Below are 24,230 nucleotides of genomic sequence, written 5' to 3' on the forward strand. Positions count from 1 at the left end.
TTAATTGCCCAGCTATGCCACTGATGACCCAATCCTTGCAGTGTAAAGCTGCTGCTGCTGAAGCTCAGCCAAACTCCAGGGACTTCTCTGTAATATGTTGCTGCAGGCATTTCTTGGTGTGTAGAGCCAAACACCTCTTTCCCTTAGTTTCATTTCCACTTTCATTTGCTCTGGCATTTTTATTTCCCAAGAAAGATGGACATTTTAGTTGCTTTAATATGTAAATGATATATGTGTTTTGTCATCACTGGTGCAATTAAAATATCTCTGGTCTCATCTTTGTTTCTGTCTATTTCTCTTGAATATGTAATATATTTGTGAGCAAAGTAACTGATCAGCAGTGCTGCTGAGATTGTTCAGGTGGTGTTCTAAGTTACTTATCATTACTTTTTGTTTGCTTTCTTATTTCTCAGTTTATGCATTGCAGCAGAAATTATGTAGACTTCTGCAAATCTTTAGGAATTGTAACAGAAGTGTTAGCTTATGGCAGCTGGAAAACAGCTTAATGACTTGTAAAACTGTGGTGTTCATCTAAAAAAACCCAAAGAAAACCGAAATCATAATCTGTACAAAAGTTGGATTAATTCTAAATTAGTAGGTTTCTAGAATTGCTAGCAGCCTCCATTTTTAACATTAACAACTGTCTTCTGGAGAAACAAAATTTGATCATCAGCAACATTATTCTTAATCTTTCTTTGGCCGTACCCTACATTGGTCATGTGCTTAACATAAGAAATATTTTTTTTTTGTATAAGGCATTTGTTTGTTTTTTTTAAATCTAAGTCTTGTCTTTTTTTTATGCATGGCATTTATATGTGTCCGTATCAGTATGGACATACTAAGATTCAAATACCTTTTAAAGAAGTGTTAGGGTAGTATGTGTACTCTTAGGGTCACTTTACTTTGTTAGAAACGTTTAAGTTTTTTTTTTAAATTTTAATCACTGTCTGGGGTAAATTGTCTTTCCCAAATCACATTAACTTCTCTTTTCTTGATGTCCTGTTGTAAATATTTTACAGCCTTTATATATTTTCTCTTGCTGCTGTGCATTACTTTGCACTGACAAGATTTTCCAAATCTTTCCACCTGTGAATGTAATGGCAGATGTGTAGTTTCCTGTGACAGAATGAAGCCTACTGAAAGTCAGTGTTCAACATCAGTTGCCATTTCATCTAGCTGATCTACATATTGCTTCTGTGTACTCTGTGAGAAGTTTATTAGTTACTATTTCCTCTAGGAATTAGTTTGAACCATATGCCTGATTATCAATTATCCATTCTGGTTTGTGTGTTGAAAAAATTTATTTCCTGTATTTATTGACATTGTCTGAAGTCCTGGGATCTACACTATAAAATGGTATGTATTCACTCCAAGTGGTAGCTAATGCAATGTGATGTAATTGGAGCATTTTTTATTTATTCTATGATATAATTGAACTTAAAGAGGATTTTCCCTTGCTTGTATGCATGTCATTTGAAGTTTCATTACTGTGGTTCATTATTCATTTGCAGAGTAGGGGCGTCTTAGCACTGCAAAGGTTATTCCCATTCTTGTGTGCTGTAGTAGCATAATGGAAGTCCTGAAAGAAGATGTAAGTTAAAGCTTAATATAATGTGACTTGTTTGATTGTTGGGTGGAATGTCACTTAGCTAGACTTATCTTTAATTTTTGGTGGCTTCTCATAAGAAATCCTATTAACCCAGAAGAAATAATCGAGTTGTTCACAATGAAGGATTTATTAGTCGAGCTCCTTTTGCCATCCTGAGAACCACAGGTTTGTCTCTGGAAGTAATAATTACAAATAAGCAAGAATACCACTGTTGCAGATGCAGTAATGTTAGTTTTGTTCCATAAGCATCATCCTCAGAGCAGAATTAACTTGAATGTGGATAACCCAGATGCAGACTAAGGAAGGATTTTATCCCCTCCAAAAGTCAGTTAGTGCTCTTGCATGGACCCCGTAGCTCTAACCTCTGCAATGCTACCATATATGAATTGAAGATATGAATATCCATTCGTAGGCTTATGTTCTTGTTTGTGAAGAAAGAGGAAATATTATGTGGTGTGTGCTTCTTTCTGGGAAGTGGCTGGAGAGTATTGAGCAGGAATAGTTACTGTCAGGTCTGTGAAAATGCTTGGTGAAGAAGATTCCATGTTAGAATACAGTGTTCCAGACATGAATGTGATCTTTCCACAGTTGTAGTAGGGTATGCTTGTGCCTATAGGACAAAATTAAGGCAAGTGAAATAACAAACATCCTTGTAGTATTTATTATGTTCCAGTTTTTCTGCATTGTAAAAAGTGGAAATATTTAGCACATCACAGATAGAAAATACTGAATTAATTTCCAAAGGAATGTCTGCTTTTCATTTTTAAGATGGTATTGTATTTAATGCATTCTAGGCACGTGAAAATGATTATGGAAATGAGGGTATGTGATCTGAGCTTCACTGCCACTTGGGTGTGCAGTGTAACTTGTGTTAAAGGCCAACGTTATTCAGTGCTTCTGCTAATAAGGGCAGTTCACTGTTAAGCACAATGATCCCATTTGATTTGTCTTTAGGATGCTTCTTTTTTAATAGATAAATAAATTATATTCTCAGTACTGGAAGTTGAATTGAGAGTTTCGTTGTTGACTTTTTAATGGTTTTGTGTGGGAAAAGTGATTTGTCTGAAAGAAAGTTCCTTTAATGGAAGACCTCTTATCTTTATTTCCTCATTCCACCACCCCACCTCCAAGTATCAGAGTTTTAATCTTTATAATGGGGTTTTTCCAATTATGTAGTAAAGCGTCTCTAAGTAGCAAACAGAAGACAGTAGCTCTTCTGATTTGGACTAGTAGAAGGGCTGTTGCCATTTGTCTTTTCTCTTACAGATTGGTTTGGATGCTATTTCATTACTAATCTCTCACATATAGATCTTCTCACTCTGCTGATGACTATAACTAGCAAAATTTTGGCATGATAGTCCCTCTGAAGGAATAGCAGTGGCTCCTTATGGTGGGGCAATGTAAAAATGACCTGGACTATTGACCATCCCTCAGTTTACTGTTAACTAATTATGCTAAATTGGAAAAGTTTATTAGTTAACATTTCTCAGTCATAAATTAACTTGCTAAAATACAGTGTGTGAAGAGCTGCATTTGGACAGTTTGTAGGGCTTAGGAGAGTTGAGTTCTTAGCTTAAGACAACAGCTGGTTGGACTGCTAGAAAGAAATTAATTTTCTCCTGTGAGCTCTCTGTCTTAAAGTCCAAGGGAAAAATACTAGTTTTCATGGTTTTATTGATGCAAATAAGAGAATATGCAATGCATTGCTGTAAAATGGAGAAATGTAGTTGTCTTTAAGGATTTAATTTAGCAGGGCTTTAACCATAGATTTATAGTTAATATGTAAATAGTTAGCAGTGCTAGAGAAACAAATGGGTTTTTATGATTAATTATCTGTTTGGTTCTTCGAGACTTCAGGATAATAGAGGAGAAACAGTGTTTTATTTATTGTTCTTCGTTTGTTTGTTGAAAAATTTGTACTTGATTGAACTTACAGCTTTAGAAATGTATTTCACCAAAATATTTGCCAGGATAAGGTTTTTTTCTCTCAAGAAAGCATTAAATGAAATCCACATTTTAAGTAAGGGCATGTTATGAAAGGAAATTATTTATCAATGCACATCTGATACAAGTAGATGGTATGCAAATACTTAATCTTCTTTTCCTCACAGAAATCTTATCCCTGGATCTTTGTGTAAAGTACATGAAGTTAGAACTTCATTTTAATGTGGAAAAAAAGAGAATATGTAGTTTATTTATCAAGTTATTTTGCCTTAAATAGTATTATAAAATACAAAGCAGTGGTTGTCACTTACTGATTCAATTAACAGTAGATGTAAGAGATAGAATTTACTACCAAAAAAAGAGTAAAATCTCAAAGATGAAGCAGTTGTGTAGTTTCCAAGCAAGTAATGTAGGACACATTTTAAAAACATAAGAACTGGTTTAATTTCATTAACTGTGGTCTAATATGTTGTGCATCCCACTCTTGGTAAACCACAGCGGCATTTACTGGCTATTGCTTCAAAGCACTACTGGTTTTCATCCCGTTCATTGGCCAAATGTGTCAGAAGAGCATTAACTGAAGTCTGGAAAACAGTTCTCATGGATTTTGCTTTAATGATAAATCTAGCATATAGTACACTTGCTGATACAATCAAGTGAATGGAATTTCCAAAATCTTGACTTAATGTCTTTTAAGTATGAAGCAATAATGTTTTTATGAAGTAGCTTTTAAATGGCATTTGTTGAAGTGGAGAGCAGCTGGATTAGAAGGGTCTGTTTCTAACTGCAATCAGCAATGATCATAGTATCATATTACAGTCACCCTATAAAATAGCTTGTATTTTAAGAAAAATGGGGGGAAAAAAGGGAAGGTAGGAATGGAGAGAAAAGCAAGCATGGTCTGTGTGATGCCCAGAGGGGTCTGGAATTGGTTACAGTTGGGTAATGTTGCTTCAGCTGTTTGGGCAACAGTAGTATAGGTCTCAATATAGGAAGTTCTTTATCAGGTATTAGGTTTTTAAAATTTTTTGGAGAAACAGTCAATATGCATTTCTCAAGTGTTTTAATATAGGGTAGCTTTTCAATTCTAATGTTTACCAGGATAAAATTTAACTAAAATAACAACCATGATTGTAGAAACTTCTGTACTTCTTTCCTGTGTTTCTCTGTAATACAAAGTATTTTTTTACCACTTTTGCATTTGTATCCATTTGTGTAAATGGCATGTATCTCTGCACAGTCGATCTCTTTCAGTTGATAGGCTTTGCAAACAGGGTAAATACTTTCTGTTGTTTCTTACAGAACACTAAATTTGTTAGTGATGATGTGTTCTAAAATTTGTCACTGCTGAGTCTCAAACTTTAATTTAGAAAACCACCGTACATTCCAGTAATTGGTTATCATTCTCTTCTTTAATGTATAATGCCAATGAATTAACTGCAAGAATCTTCTGTTGTTGCTGCTTCAGTAATAGCTTGTGGTTTTCCTGCAGTAGGCAAGGTGTATCTACTTTACTAAATTATCAAGGTCTCCTGGCTTCACATTGCACAGGAATGTCTTGCAAAATAAATGCAAAAAAATTTTGGAGACATGAAATGCTCTTACTAGGAAGTGATGTTGATCAATATTCTTGAATACTTCCCAACTGATGATCTTCTATACTCTAATTTTTATTAGGTTTTTTTAATGCAAAAAATTAATTTAAAAAATGACTTTATTTCCTTAGATTTTGGGGTTTTTGTTTGTTTCTAAAGGGTTTGATGCAGTCTTAGGCATGATCTGATTAAGACGTGCATAATACAACTGTACCTAAAATGCCAGCCAGCTAAGGCGGACAAATTTTTGAATATGAGTTTTAAATTAAAAGAAAACAAAAGTATAGATGACTTGATTATGAAGAAGGTCTAAATATGGTTTGACTTGTGCAAGCAAAAATAATAATAGTTGTCCCTGCCATGTAGCTGCATAGACACATCCCTCATCATAAGGACTGTTTCACTGTCCATTAGTTCAAATAAGTTCATTTTTCTTCCTCGAAAAGAGCTCTTGTTGAAAGTGCTTCAGTTACTTGAGGTCTGTAGACAAAGAAGAGGGGTTATGATTTAGTTGTCCAAAGAAGAGGCTTGATTTAGTTGTCCAGCTGCATTGGAATGCAGTTCTTTGGGAACAGTCTAAGGGAAGGTTGCCTCATGATGTGCTTAGGTCTTTATTTTTTTTTATTGAAACGGATTATCTTAGAGGGCTCAGTCCACGTTCAAATCCATACATACAACAAGGGTAAGCCAAGTTCTACATTTAGTCTGCTCAGGAAAGTAGGTCCTCGTGTTCTGCTGGCTTTTATGGACTTCCTCTTTTGCAGAGCCCTACTACTATGAGAGTAGTAGTAGACTACTATGAGAGTTCAGGGCTCTCCTTCCTTGTCTTCTGTCTCTTACTAGGACCTTCCAACCCAATCCCCTTGTCCTTCTCCTTGATCTCTTTCCCTCTTTAATTTATATTCTCTTATAATTCACTAATCCTTCTTTTTTTTTTTTTTTTTTTTTTTTTTTTTTTTTTTTTTTTTTTTTTTTTTTTTGGTAGCATTTACAGAAAACACTTTCTTAAAGATGTCCCCTGAAGTGACATTTCTGGAAAGGCACAGTTTTGCTTTATGGGCATTACAATATTTTGCTCTATAATATTGTTGTTACCTTTAGCTGTATTTCAAGAAACATACTTAAGTTTTTATCTGAAGTAGGGCTGATTGATTTCTTGTAAACACTTACTAAGCTTATAGGTAATTTTAATAAAGCAATTATTGTTCTATTGAATGTAGTTTTTTCATCAGTGGTTTAGTATGCCATTCAATCTTCAAAACTTTGCCTTCAAACCATCAGTCAGTTTATGCCATATTCCGTTTGTTACTGTATCTTTGATATGGACTTTGCCTTCAGTTTTCCAGATTAAATTCCATTGTTAAAGCTTTGTGTGTCTATTGCGTAGGCTGTTGATCCAAGATGGACACAAAATATGTATCCCTGAAGTTAAAAATTTTCTGTTTTGATTTGGAAAGATAGTAGTTTCCATGAAAAGGAATAATTAACTTTGCCTTTTACATTTACCCTATGTTGGAAGAAAAGGGTTTGGAGTGGGAGAATGGCGAGGAGGATAGTAAATTTGCTCAAGTGACCTTTCTGTGGGAAGTGCTGAGAACACCAGGGTGGGAAAACTCCGTTTCTTATGCCTATTGCTGTTCATCCTCTGCCTGGTTTGAGAAGTAGAATTCCTGTGTAGAGATAACACACTCTAACAGCCGTGCCCGAGCCTCCTGCTGGGACAGAGTGCAAGAACAAAAGCTCAGAGATCATAAAAGCTCAGTCTTGTGATAAACTACACATGTATGAAGCCCCTTAGTATAATGGGGCAGGAAGTGGCCCCTCCTGCTGTCTGCTGGGCTGAGCTGAGCTGAGCAGAGCCCATGTTCCTCTGTCTCTGTCTGTTGGAATGAGCTGAGCCTAACAGAGCCTGTATCCTTGTGTGTCTCTGTCACCCAGCATTTTTAGTGAAAGAAATGAAATAAATCTACTCTTTGCGCTTCAACTGCGGTTTGGTGGTCGCCCTGGTTACCTGTATGTGTTGATTTATACCCCTGTATTCTAAATGACCATTTTTTGTTTTGAAGTGTTTCTTTTTGATTTTGTTATGACATGTTTTAGTGGCTTTTTATACTGAATATGGCTTAGTACTGAGTTCATCTAAGTCTGGTCATTCTTAGTACTGTTCATCTGAGTCCGCATTTACGACGACCCGTTTGGCTTAAATAAACAGCTACCTTTACATACATGAGGAAATGACTATGTTGTTATTAGTTACGTATCAGTAATTATAATGATTAGATCTTATGTTACCATAATATTAACATAACCTTCATGTACATTTCTGAGCCCCCAGTAGTGATATTCCTGGTGGATGACACATACACAGTCTCGAAATGTCATTAGGTCATGCTTAGGAAAGTGACCTTTAGGAAGCCTGTTCTCTTCTTTCTTGAAATGATGCAATTAACTTAATGAAGCAGGGGCAGTTGAGTATGGATTCCTGCTCATGGTGTTCCCAGGTGCTGCCAAAGTCCTGGTCTAGGCAAGGAAAAATGTGGTTATGTTCTCAGTGCCAGTCAATGTCTACTGTACCAAGGTGTCGAATTGACGTCTTCCCCTCAGCACATAAAATTTGAAAGAGCTGTTATGAATGTGTAAACATGTCACCATCAGAAAAGAGAGCAATTTTCAAGGTCTGGTAAATTTTTGTGTTTCTAAACAAACAGCCAAAGAGAAGTAAGCACAGGTGCCTGTGTATTTGAACTCAGAGTTTAATGGATTAAATTTATCTAGGATTAGTCCTGATAGCCTTCAATGTTTCTCATCTTTCCTGAGGCAATATTTAAATGCTGAAATACATACCATACAGTGACCGTTCTGAATAAATAGGTGGCAAATGGTTTAAAAAAATGTTTGTTCATTTTTTTACTGATTCTTTTTATCCTTGATTTTGACATATGAAGTTTCTTAAAGAAAACTTGCATAAAATTAAGTTTACTGCTTTTTCTGGTTGATTAAAATATTTTTAACATCTGTATGACCACCATGAAATTCTCTGGATGCTGATGTCTTCTAAACAGTACTGAGAGAAAGTAATTTTAGTTGAGTTTTAAAATTTCTTAAAATCAGTTTAAATAAGCAAGTTAATCATAGAAGTGTTCATTCTGCACTTCTCTTTATCAAGTGTTTTTAGAAATTCACCTGTGATCTGAGCAAAAAAGGAATAGAAAAATCCTATGTGGCTATAGTAAATGTGACAAAGCATAATATATAACTAGTAAGAAACTTTGATATACTAACTATAATTGATTCCAGCGATTTGTCTGTTAAAGCCAATGCAAATAATTGTAACATCTGTCAAAAACCAACCACTAGCATGAAAACCTTTTAACATTTTTGCACTCAATAAACTATTTTATACATAAACTACCTTATTGTTTATATTAAAAACTAAAAAATATTCGGTCTGTTCCAGCCATTCTAACAAAAAACTTTAATAAGTAGACATTGCATAAAAATGACACAATCCAGCAGTTATTTGGTAAGGCCAGCATAATCATAAATTTACCATCCATGCTTTTCCAAAAATACTAACCCATATTGTTCTCTCTGGACCTGTTGCAGGGATGACTAATCCAGCTGCTGAGGTCTCCCTTTATGTGTTTGATGGAACACTTGGCTTGCTAGACTACAGCTGTGTGTTTATGTGCAGTGCACACCTGCAGGGGCCTGACAAATAGCTGTAGTATGCAGAGTATACAAAATTACCCTGGCAGTGCTGCAAATAAGGAAGTTTCTGTTTTGAAGTCCATATGTGTGTGAGCTTGAGATGCCAGCTGGGGTATTTATGTTGCATTGCACAGATGTAAAACTGCCAACTGATTTTATACCAAATAAAGGCTAATCTTTTTATACATACTTGGTGTCAGAGTTATGAAGTGGTACATAAGAATGTTCTCACGACTTAGCTCTTTTAAAATAAAAGCTGACATTAAAAATGCTCAAACGCACAATATGCTTAGATGCTAAAGATAAAAAACATGCTGTATTTACTTAGATATCTGCTGTAGCATGGTATTCTAAAGGTTTTATTGTTGCTGATGTATAGTTTTTAGCTGCACATAATCAGGACTTGATTTATTGTATGCATGTACACTATGCTATATATTCTTTTTTCCAGGAAGTCACTTCAGCTCTGTGGTGAATCCAGTTTATGGGTTCTGAAATGTGAAAGCCCAATTTATATAGCTATTTTAACTTGAAAGCTTTGCTTTCCTATTTCCAAATGTTCTTGAGCACAGTGATAATTTTTCATCAAATGTAATATGTATTTTGAAAATTGTTATAATTGTTAGTAAACCTTGTTTGTGAAGAGAATTTAAAGGTAACACTTGCTTCCGAATAGTAAAGAAATGAAAATGGAAGCACTGAATTCATTTGCTAAAGCTAACAAATAGCACAGACATGAGTTCTGATAGTTTGATGATTTTAGTCAGTAGCTTGGCTTTTGGTATGAAGTGGTTGTAAAGACAACAAGGTGAAATTAATAGTTTGTTTTGGGTACTTAAGTATTGCATGCTTAATCCTTTTTAAATGCCTAAAATGAAGGCTTAGGGAGGGAGAGAGGGTTTACGTGCAGATGTGAAAGTGGACAACTTTTGTGCTTTTGACTACTCACTGGAAGTTCTCTAAGCACTTAGCTACTTATTTAGGCTCAACACACTTCTGCTTCAATTAATCTTTTTCACATTACTGTGTGAAGCAATTTTAGTGATGTCTTTAATTTATTGTTTATCCTGGGCTACTAAAACATTTGGAGATGTGAAGAATTCTGCTTTGGCTTCTCTGTCACTGTGTAGACTTGAAACCCATTTATGCTACATATGTAAGAACAAAGGAAATGGGAGCATTGTTGAATTATATCTCTACAAAATGTGTCCCAAAGGACTTAGGAATGTATTTTGCTAAATGTAGTGCACAGCTTAGAACTGGCTAGCCATCACACACAGCTCACCAGGCTGGTGGAGTTTTTTTTAAAGCAAAAGAATTTCATACGTATACACATATGCGTGCACATGCTCACCCTGAGAGCACAGTCTTCTGCTTCTTGTGCTTAAAATGAACATCTGCAAGTATCCCCCAGAAGCTCAAACATTATCCAGGTTCACATGGTTTAGAAATAGAGTTTTTTTGATGACTGAATTTTAGAGCACAAACCTCTGGCATTACTAGTAGTTAGCTGAAGAGTTGAACTGTACTCCCAAAATACTGCCTAGGCATGTCCTCCTGGCTGACATAATAAGGGTGCCTGTAAGATGCTCAAACTAGCATTAACTACTGAGAATGAGTCTGTGAGCTGAGAGGGCTGGGAAACAACACAGAATGCCAGATCTCAGTGAAAAATGGAAACGCTTCAAAAGATGTTACTTCTGCTAGATGAGTATAGGAAGTCTTAATTGCTGTTATATCCTCTATTTAGGAGGTGTATTCAAGACCAAAAGAGCAGAATTCTGTTGTTGGGTGAAGAAATATGTTGCAAAGATGGTTCAGTTATTTTGCGGCAGGACCAGCTCTGTTATAGAAGGATATCACTTCAAACAGATTGCCGCCGCTGCAGGTTGCAAACACACAACTGAAGGCTTCTAGTTCTCAGCTCATGCACAGATGTCTTTCAATAAGTTTAGCCAGTAATTTCTTCAAATTGCTCAGTTTATCAGCAGCACATGTCATCAATCCTGGAGTGGTTGCTCAAGTCAAACTACAGAATCCTTAGCTTACAGACACAGCTGCAAACAGGTGAACAGGCAGAAAGTAATTTGTGCAGCTTGGTGGCTGTCAGACAAAAGACAGACAATCTGTGTTTAAAACAGATTGCAGGCCTTGCATGAGCCAGACAAAAGGGATTTCTACAACTGCAAATAATTCCAAGGTTAACGTATTTTCCTTTCTGCCATTAGGTGATTTGTTAAAATTGGAAACAATGAGCATTATAAATCTACATAGAAACTAGAGATAAGATGAAAGAGAAAAACAGATCGCTAAATAAGTTTACATCCTTCTGTTGAAAAGCATGCAACTGGTATTCATATAGCACTCCTTTTTATAAACTAAGCTGAGTTATAATCCCTACAAGGACATATAATACAGATTTTTAGTTATGCTAAGGAAGTCTAATTGGAAAAAGAAACAGCATTGTAAAAATAGTAAGTTTGTAGTATTGTTTCTCTGTCTTAGAAATTTGACTTTTTTCCTCCTTTCAAAATCTCCTTTGGTTATCATTCAAAGATAATATGAAGATTTAGCAGGATTTAATTTTAACCTTAGATGTCCTTTCTTTCTCAGATATTTTGATATTGGGTAGATTTACCAAGATTTACTGTACCAAGTATATCAGTGTAAGAAATGTGTAGCAAACAAGCGTACTGTAGTGCTAACCAAATTACAATAAATTAGAAAATATGCAATTGCCCAATCACAGATATTACCTCAGATGTATGACTGTAGAATATCTATTCCTTCCACTTCTCATGGGCTCAGTAAACTTGCCTTGACCTCAAAACTTCTGCAGCTTTCCATGAGGTACTAATCAAGCTAATGTAATATAGCCCTTCTTCCTGTTTAGTTCAGTGAGTAAGTACTTACGTGCAATAATATTGATGGGTAATTCTATGCTTAGTTTAAGTTCTGGCAAATTTATTTTCCTCGTTACTTAAAACTTATCAGCAGAGAGAGATTGTGGGTGGAGAAAGATGCAGAAAGTAACTGTCTACTGTAAAGTAGCATCTCCTTTTGTGATGATATGATTCTGTGCATAGGGGATAAATAATTCTGCTTTGAAATACATGGAAATCAATGTACTTTGTGTGTAATATGTATTGCAATGAATTCCTGCATACAATGAATAATCATGCAAAAGTGTTTACAAAACTTATTTTTGTCCCATCAAAAGCCACTGTTGTTTTCTTAATGAAAAAATTATGTTCATTTTGTTACAATCATGCCTATATTACATACTTAAATCCAACCTAAGTATTGTCATAATTGAAGACTACTGATTTTAAGTTCATGGTAGTATTGAAATCGAGCACAAAATTCTGCAGGGAAACCTGATGCTGAGGCTAAATTAAAAAATTCTTGAAATTTCTCAACTATAAGGATATCACAAGCATGTGCTTCAATAATATATAGCATGGAAGTACCCTTTTTCATGTTTTCTGACAAAATGCAAATTCCAAGATAAAATTGTGTCTTTAGTATGTGCTGTGTTACAGGACTCCTTGCATTTGTATTTTCTTCTATTTTTTGTATCTTAATAGATAGCAAGGTTTTAACGTTTCAAAAATAAATCACACTAATGGAGATTTTCTATTCTTTGGCCAGGAAAGATTGTATACTCGGTTCTTTTTTTGTAATGCTGACAGCATATGTATTGCTTGTTGATTGTGCGGGGTGTTTGCTGTAGATTGCAGCCTGCCATTGCTATGGTGTTCCATGCATGGGCTTCATGTATTCACTGTAAAGGTGAGATCATCATCTTTAAAGGATGGTTTTAATTTGTGTTGGTGAATCAAGTGGATACTGTATTTAAGGAAGGGGAAAGAAGTGTATTCATGCAGGTTGCTGTCTGCAGTCCAAATTGCTGATCAGAGGGTCTTTATACACATTGGTAATGTGCTGTGCAATATAAGCTGAAATATATTCCACAAGGGAGGAAAACGGAATAGGTTACATACGCTGTTCCTAAGTGCAATGAATATAAAACTCCATTACTCACTTTAAGCAGGTGCTTTTTATATGAGGCTTTAAAGAAATATAAAACTGCTGGTGAAATGATTGGTTTGTACAGACACGACTTAACTTCCAGTACTTTGACCAGATAAAGAGGCTAAAAATATTTCTACAAACATTTCTTTAATGATTTCAAGGATTAAAGGTTAATATCCTCCTAGTGTAAGAAACTGCCATTCCAGACACCAAATGTATTGTTTTCTTTAAGTCCTCAGGAGTTGCACAGACCATTTAAAAGAGAATACAAACATGTTTGTTGAAATTAGGGCATTGTGTTTTTAAGTTGATATCCTAAACAGTCCCAATGAAATTGTTAGAAGGAGTACATTGATGTAAAGAAAAGCAGTGTGATATAGAAATTGTGAATAAGAATGATACTTTAGTTAGAAAAACTCCTCATCTTTAATGAAAATGAAATTTTGTCACCTATGTGCATGGAAAACCACATGTAAAGGGGTAAACTCAGACCTTTTATTTAAAGCAGCATATAGTTTCTGAGAAGCAGAATCATGGGAAGATTCTTCATGATTGACTGATATACTGTATTTTAACATTTCAGTTTAATTTCTATCATATTTTATTTATCCACTCTATCTGAATGATTGTTTTCCTGTCATTTCCTACTCCTTTACAGTCAGTGATTGTAGCAGCAATCTCTGTAGTCCATCTTTTAATCATGTGACCCTGGGCTTTCTTCATATCCTAACTGAGGGATGTTAACATTCTTTTTTGCTGCTTCTTTGCTTCTTCCCCATGCCTAGCAACTCAGGAAATTAACTGTAAATGATTACACTTTAGATGTTCCTTATTTTTGATAATACTGTTACTGAACACTTCTGACCTTTTTTTGAATCTTTTTGAACCTTTGCAATTTCTTTACTGCTTAAAGGATTACTGTGTCCATCCTCTAGAATCCTCTTCTTGTCTACCTTTTTACTGGTCCATAACTGTGCTGTCCTATATTCAATAAGCTCCAACTGAGTCTGTGAGAGATTTCAGCCATTGGATATTGTGTTTGACAGCAAACAGGTGGCCAGGAATCATGTGTGCTACAGGGAAGCTCACAATCATGTGTAGGTCCAGGTGATACCTGGCACTTCTTGTCTTTAGCATATTAGGTGTGTTACATAGTGCTGTAAGGTTTGAATCTGTTCTGGTGAAGGAGGCTGTTTAAAGACAATGCAGATTCATAGGAAACGTTCATTAGTTTTGTAGTTCCCAAATAGTTTATTTTAGTAGATGTGCCTTAGAGAAAGGAGCTCCACAGGTGCAACAGAAGGGGATAAGGTCTGAGATGAGCTCTGATTTGTCTGAGAATTTGTTTTTTCATCCTACAATTTGCTGTCCTAGAAAGTTTCTCTTTAGTTGCTGCCCAGCTTTTTACTAAAAGGAGTTGTAAAATGCAGAGTTTAATCCAGAGTCTAAGATAAATCATGCTTTTTGCTTAATGTGTTTGAAGATAAGCCCTTTGAGCTAGTACTGGATTGAATTTGAACTAGACTAGACAGAAGATGTATTTCAGATTTATGAGATCGTGTTAGCATTTACTAATGAGTGAAAGTGTTTTCATATATTTTACGTGTTGACATTTGGAATGAGCTATTATGATACAGCAAAATTACTGTATTTGCAAAGGATAGAAGGGTTGTACAACTGAGATGGAAGCAACCGATTGCAGGTGCATGGCTTCCAACCAAAGGGTGTCTTACTGAGGATGGGAATTGTGAGCTCTTTCCTCTATCTAATCTGTCTGTCTTCAGCTTTTTCAGCATCTTGCCTCAAATGCTTTACTGTGCAGGTTTCTCAAGTTCTTATTTTTCTGTATCCTGGAAGCATTTGTACCCATGTCACTTTTAGCATTTGTCTACTGACATCACATAGGTATGAGGATTGATAGGTCATACTTTTCTAGAGTTACAGTCTGGAATTTGATAGGTTTGTTTGCATGTTCTTGGAAGACAAAATTTTATTTTTATATTCATTTTAATTAATTTAAATTTTATTTTTATTTTAATGTATCAACTTTGGCTTCTACCAGTTGTCTCAAATGATGGAGAATATCTGAAATGCAGCTGTTGAATTGGGCAGAAAGGAAAATCAGTCCTTTTCTTTTTTGACTTATGTTTACAACAGCAGCAAGAGGAGCACTTAAGCTACTTTAATCCTGTGTCCTGACTAGTGTTGTATTGCCAAATCCAAAATAATGACTTCACTTAGGTCTGCTTATAATTGGTGATGCCTAAATAGCCAGAATGTTAGCAATAACAAGGTTAATAATAATAATAATAAATTGCCCAAAACTGCACTTTCCACAGCAGTTCAAGAGTTATTTACAATCCTGTCTATGTTTAAAGATGGAAAATGGTATTCCTTTTCTAAATGTTGACCATTTAGATCAAAAAGATCCACAGTCCAACAAGGAGCAGGAGAAGTCTGGTGATGTGGGATGTGGTCAAGGTTGCTTATGGCACAGGGGTTTGTGATTGTCCGCGTTGCCCAGGCCTGGCATGTGGCATGCCAGGGCACAGCTGCTTGCCACTCCCATAGCCCCACCTTGGTTTGCAGGTCTACAACCCATTTTCTGAGCTGCCCTGGTTTTTCCCCACGAGCTGCTCCCACCTCGTTCCCCTGCTCTCAGAGCATTCAGGCTCAGCTTCGTGCCTCTGCCAACTCCAGTACAGTTTTTGTGACAGATTTCTCTCACAGCGATTGCTGCTAGTGAGATTCACATCTTCCACCCCCACGTTTTCTATCCTGAAAAAGCTTAGCAAATACTGCATAGTAGTGGTTTAAATAAATACTACTAATCACATGTGAAGCTTAGCAGTCAGTGTGCAACACTTGCAAATTGTTGTCCAGCTGTGCTCCAGTGTTAGGTACCATCACAGGTGGAAACAGCACACTGGGAGTTATGGTAGGTCCATAAGGGAATGTTTCTATTACTGGAAGGGAGGCATAGTTGAAATTTTCACCCTTATCTTCACTAACATCATCTCCAGCTGCACTGTAAAAAGCACCTGGAGGGGAGGGTGTTTGGTCTTCCGATTACTTCTTCTGGTGAACTTGGCAGTGTTAAGTTTACAGTTGGACTTGATGATGTTAAAGGTCTTTTCCAATGTAAATGGTTCAGAGAGTCTGTGCATTTCAGTGGTAGCTGTTTAGTTCTCATATGAGAATTCGAAATTAAAATCACATTTTACCCTACTGGATAATCACTTAAAACAGATCATCAATAAGGAATATGTAAAGCTTCTTCTTACCTAGAATGCTTTAAGCATATTATTCCAAATGTTCTATGTTTTCTTCAATATTGCTTTTCAGTTTTTGAGCCACAGTTTTCCTATTTACCTCTCATTTGAAGCAGGATTTTAGAAATATCAAGAGACTTTTGGGTTAGGGCATATGGGGACCTGTATGAAGGCCATAGTGTGGGGAATCTTGAAACAGGAATGTAGCAACAGGATTTTGTCTTTTTAAAATGATTCTCCCTGTAGGTGAAATGCTACTATTCTTTAGCAAGCTGGGAAATATTTTGCAATATGTAAATCTCTGTTTATAATGATGATCCTGCATCTTGTTTAGTATTTAGGTAATGGAGAAACCTTAGTTAGTTTACAGGCGGTTTAAGGATTCAAGTGATTAATTAGAGAGATTTTAATGTGTGCCTTTTGCAGCTTATGTTCTGATGAATAGAACGATACATACTTACATTCATAAATATTTTATCATTGTTGCCCAAGAACAAATCAGCTTGACCTTCTTTAGGGAGTATTTCAGTCTGTCACTTACTTTCACCCTTTCATGCATTTGCTTTTTCTTTTGTACCATGGTTGAAGAGAAAATCAGGGCTATTTTTTTAGGACAGGGTTCTCTTATGTGTGGAACTCTGGCACAGAAGCTCAAGTCAGTAGAAAATTTGTCCAGCTCACAGTATGTTAAAGGCAAGACAAGTCTACCATAATCCTCTGGTTGGTGCCCTGTTAAGTCTTGGGAGTGGGTGGGGATGAAACAATAATTTCTTAGAATAGTGATATTTAGACTAAAAACTGGTTGACACAGTTACATGAAAATAAATATGATAATCAGAATAGAAAATGTGATATTAAATAAAGTTGAGTTGAAAAAAACACCCAAACAATTTTACCTTGACAGTTCCTTAAAATAAGCTGCCTGAATGACTGTTTTGAAGAAGAAATAAAATAGTAACCTGTGAGTATGTACATTAGGGTTGCAAAATATGGTCTGTAGATTATGGTGGCAGATTGAAAACATGCATTGAAAGCATTGTGAACGCAGTGAAGATGCTTGAGGTGCTTTGTTGCAAAGATTCAATTTTACTATGGAAAAACTGCAGAAAATAGTTATACCCGAGCTTCTACATTTTAGGAAGACCTCTCTTTTTCTCTGTTTTTCTAGTTAAGTAAAGGAAGCTTGAGAGTGTGGGGGCTGGAGGAGGGAACCTAAAAAACAAGACCCCAGTGATTTCAGGTGATGTGTTTGAGGAAGCAGAATGATTGAAAGAGATGTTGAAGTCCCTATGTTGCTGCTGTTTTATTGCAAATAAGAATGCAAAAAAAAAAAAGAAAGCTTTTTGCTCTCCCAATGCTTTGAATGTGAGAAATAGGACTGGTGCCAGTTAGAGCTGGTCTTTGTGGCTTCTATTATGTTCTTTCTGAAAGGAGGAAGGAATTAAGTTTGGTTTTAGCTCGGAGTTCCTCAGAAGCGCCATCTCTCTAACCAAGCCCAATACAGACTCCAGAAGTTCTCACTGAGCACTCCCTAAGCAGTGCCTAAACACAGATGAGGATCTCTTAGGGAAGAAATGAGGTTTCTCTTATGCTTCAATTTGTTTACTAGCTTTTCTGTGTTAGTCATGTAAAACCTAAGTATATGTTTCTGCGAAAATAATTTGACATTTTTTGTCATGATTCCAGTAAGACTTATGCTTCAATGTTATTTCATTTAGTTAATAGCTCCTTACTTTTATTCATGGATCGATCTTTTTACTGTTTGAAATTATTTTGACAAGTATGTGACAGTCTTTTACTATATCATGTTGCCAAACCATAGTTTATTGGTACTTAATGCTTTAAATATTGAGATTTTTCCTTCCGAGGCCACAGACTAAATGTGGGGACAATTCATGTGGAGTTGCTTCTAGAAGTTTGTCATGCTGTACTCATTTCCTATTTCATATTTTGCAGTTCTTTTATGAGCTTTCTAAAGAATTATTGTATTATTTGGCGGCACACAGTTCTGTCTTTTGTCCTCAGAATCAGTAACATTCCTCTTTTCTGGTTTTCTGTGCTTGTTATTGATCAGTTTGGAATTTGTTTCTTGGTTGCCAGTAATCATTACAAATTCCCCTTATCACAAATGGATTGGTAAAAGATGTTCGTTGGTAAAATCGCTAATTAGGTGACGTTTTTAAACAGGCCTTAAATTAAATGAGTGCTTAGATTTCTAGGCTTGCTAGAAGAAATCCTGAGCTGTTCTATAAAGACATATTTGTGATCTGCCTTTAGCTATTCGTTTCCCCGCTGCTTGCACATGGAATGACACTGAATGCAGGAACTTAGGGCAAGCGGTGTGGTTGGATTATGTACATGGAACAGACCAAAGCTCTATCTGGAAAGTTGGAGGGAGGATGTGAATACCTGTTTCAAAGTGTAGGACAACCTTTCTTGACAGCACAATATTTCTGTACGTGTACCTGGATTACAATGGCTCTTCAGGCTTGGAGTTATAATTTAAATGAGTTAGTGTGTGCAAGGTGTAAATTGTCAAGGTGTAGTAGATTTTAAGTTAGAAAACCTTTCTGCTTATTTTTGTGTGCTACCATGTGGGGAGAACAGATTTTAAGTCTTTGGTGATGTGAGGTATTCTCTGTGTGTCTGCATCAAGTGAAACAGGCTATGCTTGATCACCGAGTGTACACATGGCTACGTATTGGGAAGGAAACACTGTTTTTTTGCTGCAAATCATTCTACAATGGGCAACATGTTTCCAGGAAAAACCCAGACATATATAAAATCTATCTGGAAGGAGCCATAAGTTACATTTGATGATGACTAGCATATGTATCTCTTTCTCCATAAATTCTTTGACTCCCCTATTCCTGGTGAAAATAATAAATTAACTGAAGAAAAAGTGATCTGTACTAAGAAAAAACACGTTGCCCTAATTTGATTCCAATGGGCAACAAAGTCAAGTAAACCTGAGTGGTGCTTTTGCAAACAAGATTCCAGAAGAATGAGTACAGCACAAGTTCTACTCTCTTGTCTAGCACCTTGGAAATAAACCTTTCTCCTGCTTCATTTGCAGGACATTGAATTTGCATGTTTGCTGTTGGCAGTGATAGATTTGTTTTTCCCAGTGTCTGTTCAAATTCATGCTCAATGTCTTAATTAAAATGTTGTAGTCTCTTTGTCTCCATGCAAAATTTCAGTTAGTATGTGGAGCCATGGAGCATTTCTAATCTAGGAGTTTGAACATCTTCATACTCAATCAATCCCTTAAAACACTACTTTAAGAAAAGTTCATAAACACTGAGGGGAGGGAAGAAAGCTCTAGTCCTTGCTTGCTTAAACATTTGTTTGCTGAAATAAGTATTTAAAGGACTCTTTTAGTTCTGTGAACAACTGTTGAGACTTCAATTTTAAAATGATACCATGATGAAAGAAATAAGGGAGACTATTTGGGAGGAACTAAATTTACAGGGATGCAAACTACAGATAGAGGCATGTGAGGAAACAAGGTTTCTTTCTTCTCTGTAGAGCAGCTTGCCAGTTTGACATGTTTATGAGAGATGGTTCATAATTTCCAAAATTTTTTCAGAGACTGAAGAAAATGGCCTCCTATTTTAAAATATTTAATTAGAAATGGTTCACTAAAAGTCTCTAAACTTTCTATGCCTTGAAAAAGATTTGTAACTTGGCAAGGGCAATCACCTTAAGTGATTTTTGTCTTTGTGATGAAAGTCTAGTTAGACATTCTAAGTTTCTTACTGTGTTCTCTGTATAGGATTTCAGTAATTAATAAATAGGTTTTTTGAGTATCCATCAGTCCAGAGCTGTGCAACCTGAGTGGAATTTTTTTCTGGCAACTTCTCCTTGGTTATTGTGGTGTGCTGTAGTTATCAGGTGTTGAAGCTGAAAGCAGGTTGGCGTTTGACATTAAAGCAATGTAGAAAAGGAAGGCATGAGTATGCTGTGTTTTCCCAATACTTCCCTATTTTCTGTCAAATAGTTCAAAAAAAGAGACAAAGTGTTTACCCTAACCCTATAACAAGAAAAAAAAAAAATCTTATTACTGCTGCCAGTTACTTCTTCATATGCATTAAAATATGATGGTTAATTCTTTGACCGTACATTAAGGGGTTGTGGGTTTCTTTAAAGCCAAGCCATGAAGCTTTCCTGGCTTCCCATCATGGTCCTTAACTGTTGGCTGGGTGAAAAGCAGTTCTTTGGCTCATTTGAGCAATGCTTTGCTGACTGTCATAAATTTGATGATTGGTCAGTTGAAGAGGGCAAATAGACTCATGTTTTCATGAAGGTTGTAGAAAATAAATGTCTTGGATAATGCTGTCAATATCTTGCTGAAATTCAGTGAGTCCAGAAGTTACTTGGTGAGGGACTAGGAGTAAACAGAAACAAATAGTGAGCGTGATCACACTTAACTTGGTTCCTTTTTTTCAAATAGGATACTAAACTAAAATTTAAGTTATGTGTGTAAGTAACATGGATGGTTTTAGTATCAATGCAAAGAAGTTGTCCAGGATAATGCATTTAAAAGTGAACTCCATTATGGAAATTATTTAGTTTTAAAACTATTTAGTCTTCCATAGTGAAGTGAGAGAAATGTATTAGACATCACACCTTTAATTTTGATTCTTATAAGAATTGCTGAAAAATTAAAACAGCAAGAAACCACCAGTTTTAAGAGGTCTTAAAAGATGGGGGTCAAATTGTGACCTCAGTTTGATTTGCTTTATCTGTAATATTGGGTGCCACTAACAGTTTAATAACCTTTATTTTGGAATTGGCAGAAGATGGAGAAACTATTCCCCTCCCCCCCTGCCAACCTTCTTTTTAGTTTGAATGCAATGCAATGGCCTCTACTTTGCACAAATTTATAGGAACTATGAGGAGGCAGAAATGCCTACAGATATCCTGGTTTCTTTTGACAAATTCATGTATTGTGTCAGATAACATGCCTTAGATCAAAGGGGATTTTCAGCTTTAAAAGAGGCTTACTCTGGACAAAAATGGGAATGAGGGTCTGTTCACAAGGCAGACTGGTAGTTGGTCTTTCAGACTGAGAACTGATGGGGTGTTGTAAGGGAAGGCACACAAATTAGTTTCAGTGAGTATTCTTTGAGCCTGAAGCCTTCCTGAGTCACAAATTAGGAAAAGTCTGGACATATCCTCAAAGACAGAAGACAGGTTAAATTTTGATAAGAAATAATACCTTGAGTGTGGAATTTACTTTCAGATGGCAGTCTGCTTTACCATGTGCTGTGTGTTCCTTCATGTGCTTCTTCTTTCTTTCTGTCTTGGAAAGTACTTTTTATTCAAAAGTTATTTTAATGTCTTACCAGAAAAAAAACTTGAATATATATTAAGAAGACTGCTTGCTAAATTATTTTACATGCACTACGAAATACTCTTCGTTCTTTAGGAACTGGAATAGGCACAGTGAACTAAGCATAATTACCAAGTTTAATCTGAAATATTCTGTTCCCTGTAATTTTTTTGAGATTTTTTTTCCCTACTAGTTAATATATATTAAAGGTTGTTCTTTGGTTTAAGTCTTGGAGAGATTTTGCAAAAAACCTAATTAATTAATTCTGTAGATAATTACGCTTCTTTAATGTGTTTAATAATCTTGAAATATGTATAAAAATGCTTTTTTGCCTGATATTCCACAATAGTTTCCTTGCATAATTATGGATTTTGGAACAAATTCTATGTTACGTACATGAGGAAATGGTTCCATAATTATACTAATGTTTGCATAATTAACAAGCTGCTTGCCAATTTTAACTGACAAATTCCAAGTTGCTTCTGCACGAAGGGAAAAAAAAACCATTAAAAAGGCAACTTCTGTTAGTTTTTCCTTTCATACTTCTTACAGGTGTTGAAACTATTTATTTCTAATTTGCAAGTGAATTTATGTCTTTTTTTTCTGATAGGCAGTGCCGTACGGATTTGGAGGGCTGGCTTCCTCCACCTATGCTCTGGGGCTGTTTTGGGGGGCTGCCCTCAAACTCTGCCAACAAATCTCAGTCCTGGCTTGTACAATCCCCTGCTGCTTCTGCCGCAGTTCTGGGCAGCTCCTCAGAAGTGACTGCCAATAGCACTGACTTCTTCCAAGTGATGCAGTAGTTTTCTGGTGCTCACAAATGGGGGCTGGGGAAAGACCACCAAAACTTATTTCCACTTGTGACCCAAGGCAAGGTTTGAACTCCAGTTTCCGCTGAAAAATGGCAAGTGTGCCGTTGGCCTTCTGTGCTGCTCAGCTGCGTGGATCTAATGCTTTACATAGCTACTGAGTAAAATGTTGATGTCTAAATAAAAGCTGAAAATACTTAGTCATTTTAAGATCCTGAAATTAAATGGTTGTAATAAAAACATGAAGGAGAATAGTTGACATGGCACTTACAAAGTGAAAATGAAAGTGTATCTATGTGTATGTGTATTTGTTATTTCAATTTCTAAATGATCTTGTGTGTTTTCCTCACAGTATCTATTTATATATTTCATGCATAACTGTTTGTATTAAAAAGCCCATATGCAGCATTCTTTCACTTTCATTTAAAACCTGTGAATCACAACAAAAATGCTGTAAGAACATCTAAGGTAGATAATTAAAATATAATTAAGTTTAAATGCCTTGGTGAAGGAATATAAAAATATTTAAATTCAACAGGCTAGTACATTTGCAGTTTTCTTTTATTAGGTGTGAAATCTAAGAATCCCCTGCCAACTCTTGAGGGCTCAATCCAGAATGTTGAATTGAAGTACTGCGGCACATCATTGGTCAAATGTGCCTCTGGGACCGTGGGATCAATAAAAATTTGTGCCAAAGCCCCAGGTATGTGCAGCTGGACCATGTAAAACTTTATTGCCTGTATAGGAGAATTGGCCTTGCTTTTTACAAGGGGAGTTACTGAAACAAGAATTTACTCATTGTTTCTATGAATCAGAGAGGGGTTTTTGTATTCTGTTTTGGGGTTTTTTGTTATTATTAAATATGTCATGATGATCCAGTTTTGCCTCAGTATAGTCAAATTTTACACTGAATAAAAAAAAAAAAAAGATTTTTTTTTCTGCTGAGACAAATACTAATCAGGAAGCATTCAAGAAATAGGAAAAATACAGAATACTTTAACCTAGATTTATCCTTAGCATAATTTTGATGTATTTTCTTGTTTATTTAATGCCTCATTTTCCATTAATGCTACAGGTTTGTATTTTGCTTGTAAAGTTTTTGAGGACTCTGTGACTTTTTTTTTTTACTTCTTTAATACAGTTTTTCCTGAGGAGCATGGCGGAACTTATCAATGTCTATGTCTTTGGGGATAAAAAGCAGCTAAGGTCAAGAACATTAAAAATTAAGTGTCTTCAAATTGAGTTCATGGTGATGTTTAAGTAGATTATTTTATAAAACTGGGAAGGAAATTGCTGTTTTAAAGATAATCAATTACTTTTACAGGCACTTACAGGACAAACATTAATAGATTGCCAAATAGTTTATGTGATGCTGCTCTTTATATTTGCTGTTACAATTCTGTATTCACAACCTAAATTAATAGATGTTCTCTTTGGACCAGTGAATGTTTGTCTTGAAAATTTATCTTGTTACACTAACAGCAGTAAGGAATCTAATTTTTATCTTAGGTGAAGGTGGAAAAGAGAAGCTCATTCCTTTAATTCAAGGCCCTTCTGACACCAGAGACTTACACAGCAGTAAATGGCTCAATGAGAGTAGAAAGCCAGAATCTCTCTTAGCTCCAGATTTGGTAGCCTTTACAATCCAAATTCCACAGTATATGGACTACTGCCATAATTCTGGTAAGTACAAAACTTTTGTTAAGCTGGTATCACATTACATTTTTCCTATCCAATGTGATTTTCAATAGAGGGGCTTGATATAAAATGTGCCAAATGTCAAAGTATCTTCTACACACACTGCACACATTATAACTTTAGCTGTCTGTGAGACAAAAGAACTGAAAGCTGCATTTTGATTTATGTCTTCTTCAATAAGGAGTCCTTCATTAACTTTGGTTGCCTTTTAAAATAATTATA

The 24,230-nt window shown here is 35.7% G+C and overlaps 1 protein-coding gene across 11 annotated transcripts in view; it reads left to right on the forward strand.

Annotated features, from left to right (window-relative positions):
• Positions 1-24,230, forward strand: part of VPS13B (vacuolar protein sorting 13 homolog B) — a 427,964-nt gene that overhangs the window by 111,769 nt on the left and 291,965 nt on the right. For 9 of the 11 annotated variants that reach the window (XM_038130163.1, XM_038130155.1, XM_038130158.1 and 6 more), the window contains exons 18-19: positions 22,879-23,013; positions 23,820-23,993. The exons of the other annotated variants lie outside the window; for them this stretch is intronic. In XM_038130163.1, coding sequence (XP_037986091.1) covers positions 22,879-23,013; positions 23,820-23,993 — 309 coding nt within the window. The remainder of the gene's footprint in view (positions 1-22,878; positions 23,014-23,819; positions 23,994-24,230) is intronic. 11 annotated transcript variants of the gene reach the window in all.

This window comes from Motacilla alba, chromosome 2 (genome assembly GCF_015832195.1).
Source record: "Motacilla alba alba isolate MOTALB_02 chromosome 2, Motacilla_alba_V1.0_pri, whole genome shotgun sequence".
Taxonomy (NCBI): domain Eukaryota; kingdom Metazoa; phylum Chordata; class Aves; order Passeriformes; family Motacillidae; genus Motacilla; species Motacilla alba.